General features: G+C 35.0%; 1 protein-coding gene across 3 annotated transcripts in view; it reads right to left on the bottom strand.

Annotated features, from left to right (window-relative positions):
* RAB8B (RAB8B, member RAS oncogene family) overlaps positions 1-14,451 on the bottom strand; it is a 28,586-nt gene that overhangs the window by 1,135 nt on the left and 13,000 nt on the right. Inside the window, exons 2-9 of one of the 3 annotated variants that reach the window (XM_068695682.1) lie at positions 12,871-12,931; positions 11,596-11,656; positions 10,197-10,274; positions 9,044-9,133; positions 8,189-8,254; positions 6,055-6,105; positions 5,602-5,626; positions 3,078-3,150 (exon numbers count right to left, since the gene is read on the bottom strand). In XM_068695682.1, the coding sequence (XP_068551783.1) occupies positions 3,101-3,150; positions 5,602-5,626; positions 6,055-6,105; positions 8,189-8,254; positions 9,044-9,133; positions 10,197-10,274; positions 11,596-11,656; positions 12,871-12,931 (482 nt within the window). In that variant the 3' untranslated portion in view covers positions 3,078-3,100. Of the gene's footprint in view, positions 1-1,406; positions 5,627-6,054; positions 6,106-8,188; positions 8,255-9,043; positions 9,134-10,196; positions 10,275-11,595; positions 11,657-12,870; positions 12,932-14,451 lie in introns of those variants that run through there. The other 2 variants (XM_068695680.1, XM_068695679.1) reach the window with 2 other exon arrangements.

The raw sequence follows: 14,451 nt of genomic DNA on the forward strand, positions 1-14,451 counted from the left end.
ATGGCAAGAATATTATGCAACATAAAAGCTTTATGTATGCATCCAATGATTATAAATAATTTCTTTAGAAAGGAGTCTAATATTATATTGTGTTGATGACCTTGATATAACTCAGGAAATCTGAAGAGCCACTAGTCAACTAAGTTAGAAAAAAGCAATTTACTGAATTATAAAAACTGGATAGGTTCTACATGCATACCAACAACTTGCCCCTAGTCTGTAAAGTGTGCTAGAACTACTTTTATGGTAACTCCTAGTCTACAATCAAAAGAGATGCAGGAACTGTAATAAATCACCAGTTTTGTGCAGTGTAAGTATGCTTGATATTTCCCTTTAACAGGTGGAGAACGCAAATCTATATTAAATGTTACTGAGATGTAGATGCATGCCACTGATTTCTGTGAGAACTGAAGGACTCACAGAAGTAATTTTAGGACTGCCGAGTATCTAGAACCAGTTCAGATAAAGAGGATTTGCAAGACAGTGTTTGAACAGTTTGTCCTAAAAAAGCAAAACTTGTCTACCAGAAGCAGTCTGATTAAAGAAAACAAACAAAGTAAGGATAGGCATCTACAGCTTGCTCTTATTGGAGGTAAAAAGATGTGATACATCCTTTCAGCTAAATGAAGTTTACTACAGGAACATGTAAAAAGCAAAAATTTTAGAAGCTACTTGTAATCCATGGTGAAGTACTACTCCTATATATTTCGGTGTGCCCAATTGGGCATCTCAACCATTAATCAACTTTGGTCTTGAGTAGACAAAACCATTCTTTCCTTAACTTCTCTAAATTTTCATACCAATTGTGACTTCCTTCCAAACCACACTGATTTACAAGTCAAGAACTATTGTGAATATAATTGCAAACATTTCTGTTAAATCCCTCTCTATATGGTTTTGAATGAAGCTGGACAAACAATATTTAATGTATTAATGACATTTGCGCCTCAGGTTACTTAAAAGTAAGATCTTACCTTCTACAAAAAAAAAAAAAAAAAAGATTTAACAGCTTAAGTGACTACATAATTCTTAGTCAAACTGGAGACTGTTTCTCAAGGTATCTTTGCTGGTGCTGCTCAGGAGGTACTTGGGAAGTAACTTTACATGACACACTGGAAAAAATTGTTCATTATGAAGCATGCATAAGGTCATTGAAATAATAGATTTAATTTCTATGAAAAGTGATCACTACAGGAATAAGGGACATTTCAGATACACTTGAAGAACAGAAGTTTAGGTATAAGGAAAGCCATACAAAATATACCTGTGGTTTAACACTGAAGTTAAACACAGCTTTACATATACAACTCAGCTGGACACCTTTCCACAACAGATATGTTGAAAATAGAGTGAAAATGACAACCATCTAAAAACTATGTGGAATATTTCATACAAAATACTCCAAATAACTTTTAATTACTTAACTTTTATTTGAGACACGTTATTGTAAAAAAAAAAATTCACATGGAATAATAAAACCATTGGAATTTGAAGTGTGTTTGGTTTTTTTTTGGAGAGGGAAGGATTATTTTTTTCATCTATACACGTCAAAACACAATTAATGATTAGGCTTACAGGTTAATCACATGACAAGATCACTTTATCTGCAGGAGCTTTTCACATTACACCTTTGACCAAAGATAAAAATGTGCTTAAACACACACAGTAGAACAATTCTATTTCAAAATTAAGCATTTTCTCAAGGGCTATACTTTCTAGTCTGAATTTAGTAGCTACATTGCATTAAAATAACTGTAATTGAAGTTTTATTTGCAAAAATGTTTGTAAGGCCATAGGAATGCACTAAAATACTTAAATTTGCCAGAAACAAGAAAAATCAATGGAAATCCTGCTTTTGTGGAAGAGAGAAATACAAATTTTATTTATAAGAATGAGAATGGCATAAGCAGTTCAGTGAATGGAGAAAAAAAAAATCTATCACCTACAGACCAATCAATCCTCAACGTTGCAAAATTTCAGTTACATTAATATATAACCAAATAACAGGTGTATTTCCACAAATAACATTTATGCATTTTACATATCATTCATGTACTTTCAAATCATTATCCATTCACAATATTTTAATGCAATAAGTATATTCAAGACTCCTTTCACTTGTGAAAATGACTTAATTCAACTTCAGCAGACTAGAATGGGAAATGTACTTACAATGGAAAATACTTAATGAAAAAACAAAAATAAAAACCAACAAACAACACCCTACAACTACAAGTCTGAAACGTCAATTAGCATTTTTGAGACTGTCCCCCAAGTAGAAAAGTCAGCTATGTTGGATTTTAAGAGTGGTTTAAGCAATTACAATAATAGAACTTCCAGACAGTAAGTAATTCAAATATTCTATATACACTCAACAAAAACTTCTTGTGCATGTTTTGCTGAGCAGACAAAGCTAAAATTGCAAAGCACTGACACCGGGTTCTCTCTTCTTTTTGAACCACTTTGAAAAATATTGGTCAAGATATAGTGCACAGGCATGGGGAAAGAAATATTTCAAAAAAAAAAAAAAAAAACCTCAACAGCATAAGCAGTGTTTTTTTCTTTTTATCAAAATCCATCAAAAACACCTGCCTTTCCTAAAAAGGTTAATGGCGATTTCTGGATCAAAACAGAAATACGTTTGCTGCTTAATGAATAATTCTGACTTTCACTCTAATGAACATGAAAATACTAACTAGTTGACTGAGGTATAGTTGAGTCCTTCAAAATTTAGGTTATATAGACTTGAGCAATGTAGCAACAGAGACTGCACAAAACAATCATACTGATATTAGAAAAGCCTGTAGTACCCAGCATCTGATGCCTAGGCAAAACATACCATTTATCATCACCCGCTTGTCTAAAGCAAAATATAGCTAAAAAATCCCAGTAAAACATACAGCTGATTTGCACGCTAAGATACAGCACAGTTTTCTGTCTGACAAAGCAGACTGTACACAGAAATAGGTCTATATTGACCAAAAGTTAGCACACTGATAAAGTGCAGCCACTCAGCCATTTAATACTGCTGGAGAACAGGGGTGGGGGCAAAACAGAGAGAGAAATCTGCGTTTTACCTTATCCATAAGACCACATGAAATTAGAATTCTTCAGTTTCAGCAGGGGACAACAAAATTGCACTAAATTCTTCTACAAATAGAAAAAGATGAACTTTACATGAACATTAAGCAAAGTGAAATATTTACTGCATCTTTTTATCATGCATAAAGTGAATTTCCTATGGTCTTACCTCACATTTATGTACAGTTTAGCACAGCTAAATGTAAGAAAATAGCAAGTTCCCCTCCCACCCCCAATACAGAACAGATACCCCAATTCGCTGCTGCTTCAAGAAGCACTTCATAGACTCTACTACTTACAGGCTCTTTCAAAGGGAAGTTCATGGAGACTAATATTGAACATACATTTAACCACACAGTGAAGACAGGAAAAACAACACAAAGCATTCTGTAAACGGTGCCAAACACAGAACATGTCAGTTTTGGTTTGCAGACAACCCCTGAGATAAAAATCAAAGTATTACGACACCAACTAAGTCAGAGGTAAATTACTGAAAATAAACAACATTCATAATTGGTGTCACAACACTTTCTGTATAGAAGCACTTTTTTTTTTTTTTAAACCATACAGAAAGCATAACTGCTTTAGCCTGTCCAAGAAAAACATCAAGGGTAGACAACTGAGCAGTTAGGGTTGCTTTGTTTTTCCACTAAACCTTGTTGCCATTATGATTTTTTTCTTTATTTTTTATTTATTTATTTTAAGTGCAGCAACAGAAGGTTGAGATTCACCATCTAATTAAAGTAACTATTTCCATGAAACTAAATGTGTCGACAGGTTGTTAACCACCCAAAACTTTATGGAACCAGCTACTAACATTAAATATTTTCAAATCAAAAGTCTTCACATCTAATGCTCTTGGCCTGTTCACTTTCAAAGTATTTCTAACGGACCCAAGATGACAAATTCAGCATCTGACACCACAAATGAAGCAGTTATCTGCAGTAGCAACCAATTCACTGTATGCAACTTGAGATAACGCAGTGAAGCAAAAGCAAACACGTCAGAGACATTACTCGGACAATGACAGAATCCACCTATCCCCTAATAACAAACATACTGGACACAAACTTGTAGTTAAAGCTTACAATGGTCCAAGTTTGGCACATGAACAGAACTAAAGCACCTGTTTTAATCACTCATTGAGGAAATTTTTCAGAAGACAATAAAAAAGTAGTAGAACAAAGACTAGGTTATACAATGCTCAGTTGAGTAGAAAAGGCAACTAAGTTTCAACTCTGCTTCTAACAGTCCAGGTCACTGTACCAGTTCGTGATGAAAAAAGTTTAACTGCTTGAGCAGACCAAAGAGGGCTTCATACATTCAGAATAAACTACATAACTAATATTACATTATAGCCCTAGTGTGACATTTTCCACAGTGCCAGAACTTGAAAAACTTCAGTAACTGCACAGGAAGCTAGCTTTTGGATACCTCTGTTGCCAAGGGCCAATACTTACAGACATTAACAGACTATCCTTAGTATTACACTAGAAATCAAAGTCACCTTTAGAGCAGTCATTTCTGAGCAAATGAATCCACAAAGCCATTATTCAAAACTCATGCATTCAGGTTCCACAAGCCACTTAAGTGATAGTGATGAGGCCAATTTGTGATGATGACTTCAACTCCAGAGTGCACTTCCTCATCAGAAACAAAAAAGGTGCAGACAGTTTGAGCTACCAAAGGAAGTTAAGTGAGGAAAGACACTGTGTTTATTAAAATAACTGAAAGGTGCATATGTGAAATCAGTGACTGGCAATTCAGAACACAACTTTGCTAAGTCTGGTAAAGAAAGAAAAGCAACATACTACATTCAGAATACAAGCCATGGCTTCTGCATGAACAGATTTGTGCATCTAAGAGAAAAAACCCATACAAATTATTAAATGTCAATTGTTAGAGTAATTCTCATCATTAAGAGTGACAACATCCATACTGCAGTCATGGCCGTAAATATACAGCAAGGAAAATAATGGAAGTGAGACTTTCTGTCCCACGGCTGTTCTGCTTTAAAATAATAAATTTGTTTAAAAAAATAAGGGAAAAACCTGCACAAATCTGTTAAGAATCTTACTTACAAGTCAAACTGTGCAAATACAAATGTAAGATTGTGCTGTAACAGGCAGTAAGAGGCTAATATGGATGTGCAAAGTTAAAAGAAACATAGCAGCTTTTGCAACAGGCAGTAAAACAGAAAGTAAAAAAGGAAAACAAGTTAACTCTTGCATTTGTGTCTCCACTTCATAGCTTCCATATCTGAGAAAGAGTAGCCTGACAGGTCAATAGGCTTAGTGAGCAAAATCCACTTGGTATTTTGTGTATCGCAGTCTACGTTCAATGGAGCTCTCAGCAGCAGCTTGGTGGTATTATTTCTGAGGCTTTGTGACCCTGTGCTTTCAAAGAAGCAGAAAAGGTTCTAAGTGTGCTGCAGTCTATCATTAGAAGTTCATCAAAGTAGCGTGCATCGAAAGAAGCTGCTCTTCTTAGATCGATTTTCTGTTATTTTTACTGGCCCACCTGCCCCTGACGAACTGTTGTCATTCTGAAAAAGAAAAAAGTATCATAAAATTCAGGAAAAAAACAACTTCAGCTTTCCCAGTTTCCCCCTACACTTCCTCCCAACACACACACACACAAACAATAACCCAGAGCAGTAGTTTGTTACCAGACTGTTAATAACTTGATAAAACTGCCTATTTTTACAAGAAGCATTTATCTAGCAATCCAAATCTCAATTATTAGCTCAGGGATTGACTACAGTTTGACATTGAATAAAGTAAGGATCATACTGTTACACTGACAAAGAGCACATGTTTCAGGCTGCTCAGTAAAAACAAACAAACAAACAATAAAAACAATTTCACACAAATGCACAATCCCCAGGAACTTTTTGATAGGACTTCAAACAAGCCAGTTATTTTAACTGTAATTTCAGTATATCTAATTTGTATGATAGTTGGAAATACAAACCATTTTTCTGTTGAGCTTTGTCATAATGTCCCGTGCAAGCGTGAAAAAAGCCTGGTGACAGAAATAAAAAAAAATAGGAATCAGTCACAAGACACATTAAAAGACAAGATATATTTGGAGTAGTCTGGCATGCAAACAATAGAGTATTCGGTAGGCCACTTAGCACTTCATATTGCAAGGCACCGTGTTTAACACTGACTGCAACAAGCATGCTTTAAAAAAAAAAAAATAATTTCCATCTTTCTCAACTTTGAAGCAAATGAACAGACTTTTCCCATTGCCTACTTATTGGGCAAAAACTATCTGATGAATAGAAGGCTGCATACATTAATTTATTTATTTTTGGCTAAGCTGTATGGTACATCACAACTAGAAACCTACATAGAGTTTTGAGGCTGGCATGCCTGGGAATTCATATCAAAGTCAGCTTTCCTTCTGTCCTCCAAAAGCTTTACCCATGGGTTACCTATAGCCTTTTCTTTATGCTTCTAACATTCCTTAAGGAGGGGAACATTAAAAAATAAAAATAAAATAAATCACTCTGGCAAACCTCAGCATCTCAGTCTTCAACATACAAAGGAGAAGGGAAACTTCTGTAGCAGGAAAATGCTGCAATTGTCCCAGAATCAGTAAAAAGGAAGATTTTAGGATTTTTTTACCCGGAGATATCAATACCCCAAAGACAGTTCCATAAATGGAGAAAATGTAAATGTGTTCTGAATACACCCAAAGACACATGTTCATTTAATGCAAATGAATAATAATAAAGTATTGATCCCAACAGCATCACAGTTCAGCATTCCCCACAAGTTAAACATTTGGTGGAAATAAAAAGAAATTGTTACTTGCTAAATACCTATACCAGCCACATTTATGTTTTCCTCACAATTCATGCAACAATTTCCAAAAATACTCAGGTAGCCAAGTCATTTGGAGTAGTCACAAATTAATTTAATTCAACTCCTATGGGAGTCAAAATGAAATTGCAGGGCATGCCATGAAACAGCAAATCAGCCATCTGGAAGAACTAATGAAGAAGATGTGTACTTTTATTAGGAGACTTGCTATCCACCATTGGTATTATTTGCTAATGTTCACACTTCTACTGTCTGCTATAAGAATGACACTGTGACCATCAGGTCAAGCACTATTTCTGATGCAGAACAGTGCCACTAAGTGTATTCTAAAAAATATTGTATTGCAACCTTCCTGCAATTAGAAAAAAAGGTTTTGCTGGCACAGTACTGGTCATGTTAGTATACAGTAACAATCTCTTTTGTTAATGTCAGCTGGACAATCTGAATTAAGTACATGTTTAGAGGACTTCTAAAACGTATTCCATCAATACAAACTGAAAGGCTTTTAGACCATTGAGAATGACATTCAAAAATGTCTGCCTAATCTGAATGAATACATCTTAATGTAACTTCTTCCTTTTTGTATCATACCATTTATTTGTCTACTCTTTTCATAGTTAACATCCTCCCTCAACCCTCCCAGAGATGAGGATAGTTGTTCATGATAAAATAGATTTGAGTTGAGCTACTTTTCCTTCCAATTCTATTCCCTTATGCTCTCACAAATAGCAAGATGGTGTTTTTAGCACAGTATTTATTTGTAGGAAAACAGATTCTATAGGTCTAGAGTCTATAGGCTGAGTATTACTTGCTTTCTTCCTCCTCTAACATCAACTTATGACAGTCTATGCTGATGTTCCAGGTTTACATACAAATCTTCAGTCTCATCTACACAGCATATTTAGTAGTAACCTGAAGGCTCATTGACACAGTAGCACATTATTCTGGAAGTAAAGAAACTTGCATCTGATTTCCTGCACAAAGCTTTGTTCTAAAATTACACCTATTCCCTGCCCAAAGGCACTTGCAATTGAAACCTAAAAGAACTGTTTGTTACAATAATAGCACTGTTATCAGCCATTTAAAAACAATTCTGGGTATTACCAGAAAACAAGAAATGCTAGGTTTTAAAATAGCTTTCTAAATAGAACAAGATTGGTGACCCAGGAGCACAGTTGTGATTTCAGGTCAGTAAGCCCAGTAGTTACAGATCATAACATGCCACTACAGTAATAGTTCATAAAACATACTTAAGCATATAAACAGCTATCTCTTACCTCTTCCACATTTATGCTGGATTTTGCACTTGTCTCCAAAAATTTGATTCCATAATCAATTGCTAACTGTAAGAGAGGTTAACATTTTTCAGTTATTCTGAAGCTCCTTTGCAAAAGGAATGTTTTACATAAGCTCATGATAGAACAGGTATTGTAGACTGCAGCAAGCTTTAAAAAACAAAGCTTAGTTTCTGCTTTTCTCTTACAAACATTAAAGTTACTGGACAATTAGAGAAAATATTAAAGCATTCCATATCCTCATGTAAATTCAAAACCTACAAAAATATTAATTTGTCACAAAGACTTATTTAGGACCCAAAAGCTCACTGAGATAGAATCTTCATTGATATGGATATGTTGACGAGGTAACTACATGCAACCACCCCTCAAGCAGTGTAACTAGCAACTATACTATTGCAGCTGCATACATGATGACGTTTATCGTATAGTAATCTTACTCATTTGCTCTGCAGAGCAACTAATTACATTAGCTTTAATAACAGTACCTATGAGAAGAGTACGACCATGGTGAATTGGGTACAATCTGATCAAGCTACATACAAAGCTTTATATTGGACTTACAATATTTTATACTATTGCAAAGGTCGGCATTATTTACAGGTTCTTCCCCACAGGACAAGAATAATGTTAAAATCATTAAACTGTTAACATTATTAACTGTTAAACAGTTAAGTGCTATTTAAAAAAAAAAAGCCTGCATCTTATATAAAAAAAAATCTTAAATGGAGGTGTGAGGCTCATTATCTCTCATATACCTAAAGAGAGAAAATACCCAGTAGCAGAAATCCTAAGAACAGTTCGCTTCCAAGTAAATTAAGTCAACATAAAGCTTACCTTCTCTCCTTTTTCTTTTGAGACTTGTCTTTTTTCATTCATATCACATTTGTTACCCAGGATCATTCTTTCTACATCTGAAGAGGCATGCTGGAGAGGGGAAAAGGTAATCTTTTAGAACAAATTAAATCATGATTTACGAGAAATTTTTGTATGTCAATCTCATCCACAAATAAGTATTTTCTTTTCAAAAAATTATCTAATGTAAAGGCATTACTGAGAAAGGGACTGACTTTTGAAAGAGGCAATCTAATATTCAACTATTAAAATAGGTTGGATAAAGATTTCCACATTCAATTTGCGTATCATCACAAATCAACTACAGTGCCACAAACTCTGCACCACTTTGCATGCATACACAGGCATTTGGATATTCTGGAAGTGTCTATGCACCACTTTGAAATAAAGTGTGTACCATTAACATTATTTGGTTAAGGTATCATTACACAACATATTTGTATTTTTAAAAGAGATTACTAATAAATGTCTAAGTTGTAATCACAAAGTGAACTTCAACAAGAACACCTTTCTAGCCCGGTCTCTATCAGGTCAAATTGGTCACTTCGACAATACTCTTGCTTAGACAAAGAATAATACTTAAAAAAAAAAAAAAAGCCTATGGAATTTAGACTGGGTTGGGGGAACATACACTAGAAAAACAACAACAAAGAAGTGAGAGAACAGCAAGATTCTGTTACCTAACTACAGCTTCACTAAAATTAGGGCTTCTCCTCTAACTTCATAATGACCTCATGACCCCTCCCTACTTGACAGCATGTCCTGTTAAATAATTTACAATAGGGCTAGCAGGAAGGAAGCTTACTGAAGACCAAATGAAGAGAACAAAAATCTTTAATTCGACAAACACACAACACAATAGCAACTGAAAACACACAGATCTGTCATCTTAGTGCAAGTCTGACACCTTATAATCTAGTTCCTTCCCATTCCTTAGACAAACCCAAAAGCAAGAAAGAGCAATAAAAGCCATAAGAAGAGCATTTTCAAAAAACTTTATGCAATTCCTTTCACTGTATAGTCTAACTTGGCCACATATGTTGGCAGCTATTGTGAAATTGAATTATTTGATTATTATTTTTCCCAGGGAATTCATAAGATAGAACGAGTAAGAAGTACTTTCCAAAGTACCTACCTCCTCAATGTTTCTTATCCAGTTTTTTATGTTGTCAAAAGACTTTTCATTTGTTATGTCATACACCAGCATAATTCCCTAAATAAAGAAAATCTTGTTAGATGAGGTAGCAACGTTAGTTGACTTCGATGTATGCTGTTAGTTTGATTATTCTTGAAAAAAATTTGACACAGGACTTAACACCTACAAACAACAACCATTTCTTAAAGCTTTATGCATTTGCTGAAGATTCACCCAAAATATTACTATTTAACATCTCGTGGCACTGCTAGATAGATTAAACACACTAATAGAAAGCTTTAAATTACTAGCCTATAGTCAGGAAGAGTTCGCAATCTCTACTACAGCAGCAAGCAGGGGACTTCAATGCTCACATCAAGTTTAGAAGCAGCAACCCTAAGCAGTCAAAGGATAACAAAACCTGTGAGATTCAGCTTGCTGGGGCCAGTGTTATCCTTTCTGAAAGAATCTACCAGGTGCTCTCGCAGAAGCTATAGCTCTTTCAGAGAACAGTGATGTATGTGAACTAGCATGGACTTTCAACAAGCAACATACCATATGGAACCACACAACAGCTGTATTAAGGACAGATTGCCAGGTTCACCTCCATTTCTTATTGTCTGTCCAATCATTCCTCAAAAGACAAAGTAGTCTTTGGCCATGAATGCTCTACCAGAGACGCAATCGCTACTGTTTTTTCCCCACCTACATTCTGTAATAGTGGGTTTATCTGGACACACAGCCAGCCTAAGTATGAATGGATCTGTTTGTAAAAGGTGATGAGAACACACAGTAGCAGCAGAGCTAGTCAACTGCAAGCTTAAATTAACAGTCTCCACCTCAAGCATCTCAAATCATAGCATTAAGAGTCATTACATGTCGATGTACCACAAAGAGTTCAGGCTCCAAGTGAGGTATTTGACTTCGAGTCATTATTAATGAAGGAAAAAGTAACATTAGCTTTTGTAGGTGATCGCATTTCTAATCCAGATTTTGCATTGTCTACCAGCTGAAGGTAATGAAGAGCAGAAGGAAAAGCAGCTCAGTGACAATACATTCTTGGTATTAAAATAATTTTTTCACCTACTTTTCAAAACACTTCAAATGTATAAAGGGTTGATTGTATTTAAAAAATTATCTTTATTAAACCATGACTATTTAGCTTCTTAACTACACTCTGCAGAAATTGTAATCACATTAAAAAAGGCTTCAAGTTTCACCACAAAAAAACAGGACTAGATAAAGTACCAGCAGGTTTAAAAAAATAAAACACTTTATTCCCCATGGTCCAAGCAACAATTACCCAATTCTCCAGCTGAAGACTTACATGATGTAATATGAAGAGCAGCGAACCAGTTACACTAGTTGTACATAAGCTTTGTCAAATAAGAGCACTCACCATGGCTCCTCTGTAGTAAGCTGTTGTGATCGTGCGGAATCTCTCCTGGCCTGCTGTATCCCTAAAATTCAGTGAAAACAAACATTTGATTGAGGTGGTCTTTACACTTTTGGGTACTTGGAAAAGCCTTTTAAAAACAGAACAACAATGTATTGATACTGACTCATTAAAGAAAAATACAATTTAGAAGCTATTTGCACAAGTTTCTTCAGGCCTCACTTCAGCATCTTCACTTCCAAGCTATCATACTTTTATCAGTGATAACAGTAGCACCATAAATATGGCATAAAAGCATTTACATTTTCATTCACATGTTAAACAGCCTTTCCTAGAATTAACAAAGGCAGTTCTGGTGCATCCGAGTCCTGCATTTAATAAAATTTAAAACACGCAGTAGTAAAATATTTTGGGTTAATCGATTTTCACATACTGTTATTTATTAAAACCAGCCACTATAGCTTAGTGTGCCCTTTTTTTTTTTTTTTTTTAATATCCTAGATAACTTCAAAGCAGTATCTGTTTGCAAGTGAACAACAGAACTAACAAATCTGGATACTAGTCAGACCTACAGGATGTTAAATCCAAAAGGGCTGGGGAAAAAAAAAAAAGCTAACACCTTTTTGACTTACATCACCAATACAAAATTCATACCAACCACTTCTGGCACTTCACTTCCTCAGTCACAAGAACTTTGGCTTGCATGCAAGTATCACAGCTATCTTTGCCAGAACTTCAGATATCAGCAAGAGCCCTACATTCACCAGTAGCATTTTAAGGGTTTGGCATGTGTAGTAATGCTACTCCAAGTACCCGTCTACTGTTATCAGTAGTCTCAGCCTCTGCTAAACCACCATGCAAGAAATGGGAGCATTATCACTCACCTCTGCCTTTATGAGTATAACTAGGTATTAAAGTATCAAAGAATTCAGATTATATTTTATTAGGTCTCATTTTCTGGTTTATAACTATGTAATTAATACTTCTCTTCCACATGGAAAAACTAAAAGTGCATTTAAGAGGACAGCTTTTGATAAAATGGGAAGTTGCTATAACACTAGCATGTGAACAGGCGATTTCCTGCACTAATGAAACACAGCCACTCAAAGAACAAGCTAGAAGAAATCACAAGACTTAAAGGCAATAAATAAAAGGTATGAAACTTCTGGTACAATCATGCTCAAAAGTTACCAAGTATTCCTGCTCCAAGTATTCAATACTAGTGAATACAAAGCACTCAATACTCACTCAAAACTTAAATTACTTTGAAGTACTTACCATATTTGTAGCTTGATTTTCTTTCCATCTAATTCTATTGTTCTGATCTTAAAGTCAATTCCTGCCAGAGAAAAAAACACTCTGAATTTTGCAATAAATGAAAAGGAAGCATTCAATTTTCTCTGGGCAATTTGGTAAGAGCAAATGTAGGGAAAAAAAATATTTCTGAAATGGTCATTTCTTGCACACACTAGGAAGTGAGAGATACACGTCCTCTACTTTATCCAAAGTATCACAATTATTCTCCTTAATGAAAACGCACCAAGTTCAGAATCACTGATAAAATTGGTCAGGTTTATGGGAAGATTTAATCTCAAAACTTGTCTGTTTTTCTCCAACAAGGTCCTTAGTTTGAACGTGTATTTTTCTCAACTTTTGACTAGTCCCTACAATTAAATTAGAATCCCTAGGACATCTGCTAGCTCTGAGAAAAAATAATATATTATGGCTCTTCAGTTGCTTTTCTTGCAACACTTTATGTAAGCCAGCCAGACATCACAGTCAAGTGCAAAGGATCACAGGAAATAAAAGCTATACAGATAGTTACTGAAGATGACCAAAGCAAGGATATCAAGGATACCAGTGTAGGAATAACTCAGATTTTCTAGACAGCTTCAGAAACGATCAAGAAAGCATTTCTCTCCTTTGCCCCCTTACTCTTCCAAATGGTACCCATCAGTTCTATGATTGATTTGGAAGACAGATTTTAAGTGGTGGGGAGCAGAGAGAAGGAATTAATTCAGAAGAGCTTAATATCTCTTAAGGCTTAGAGGGATCATCAAATTAATTTATGAAGCAAGGACAAGATTTCCAAACAGACTAGCATTTTAATTATGCTATTTTAACTTTCACATATCTAAACCTTTACTGTAATACAACTCAAATTGAGATCGCTCAAATTCCACTGTCTGACTGATTCTTGAATCCCAGGGCAGTCTCCTTCCCTAGTTAATCTGATTTGAAGTTAATGGCCCATTTTTCTTTCACTGGATCTTAAACAACTACTTGATATCTAAACATAATCTGTAGAAGACACTTTTTTCCCCCCCCCTTCTCCTTTCTCCTCTTTTCTGAAGTGTAATTTAAATGGCAATTATCAAGAGTATCTTAACTGGGAGAATGCTGTTTCTAGCTTCATTAATTTATCCACAGCTTAAACAGGAAGCACTGGAAATAAGCTACAATATTTTTATTTTAATTTACTATAATAGCATTTGAACATGAAATATAGACATTCATTAACTACTTGACTTTCATTCTTCTCGCATGTGATATTAATATTTTAATATCCTGAAAATACTAAGTTTCAACTTTCAAATATTGATGTGCTATGGATACACAGTCTAGCCCATTAGTTAGAATGCACATTATCAGCAGAAACAGAACATCAGCACTTTTAAAACCATATGAAATTAATTGCATTGATTTAAAATGCTAAGACTATTGCCATAATCATAGTTTCTAAAGATTCACTAGTGTAGGTACAGGCAGAAAGATCTTTTCATTAACCTGCATTCTTCCAAAAAATAGCATAGGTATGATGCCTATTCACAAAAAAAGAAACCTTACAGTATGGAACAG

Source organism: Anas acuta, chromosome 12 (genome assembly GCF_963932015.1).
Source record: "Anas acuta chromosome 12, bAnaAcu1.1, whole genome shotgun sequence".
NCBI lineage: Eukaryota > Metazoa > Chordata > Aves > Anseriformes > Anatidae > Anas > Anas acuta.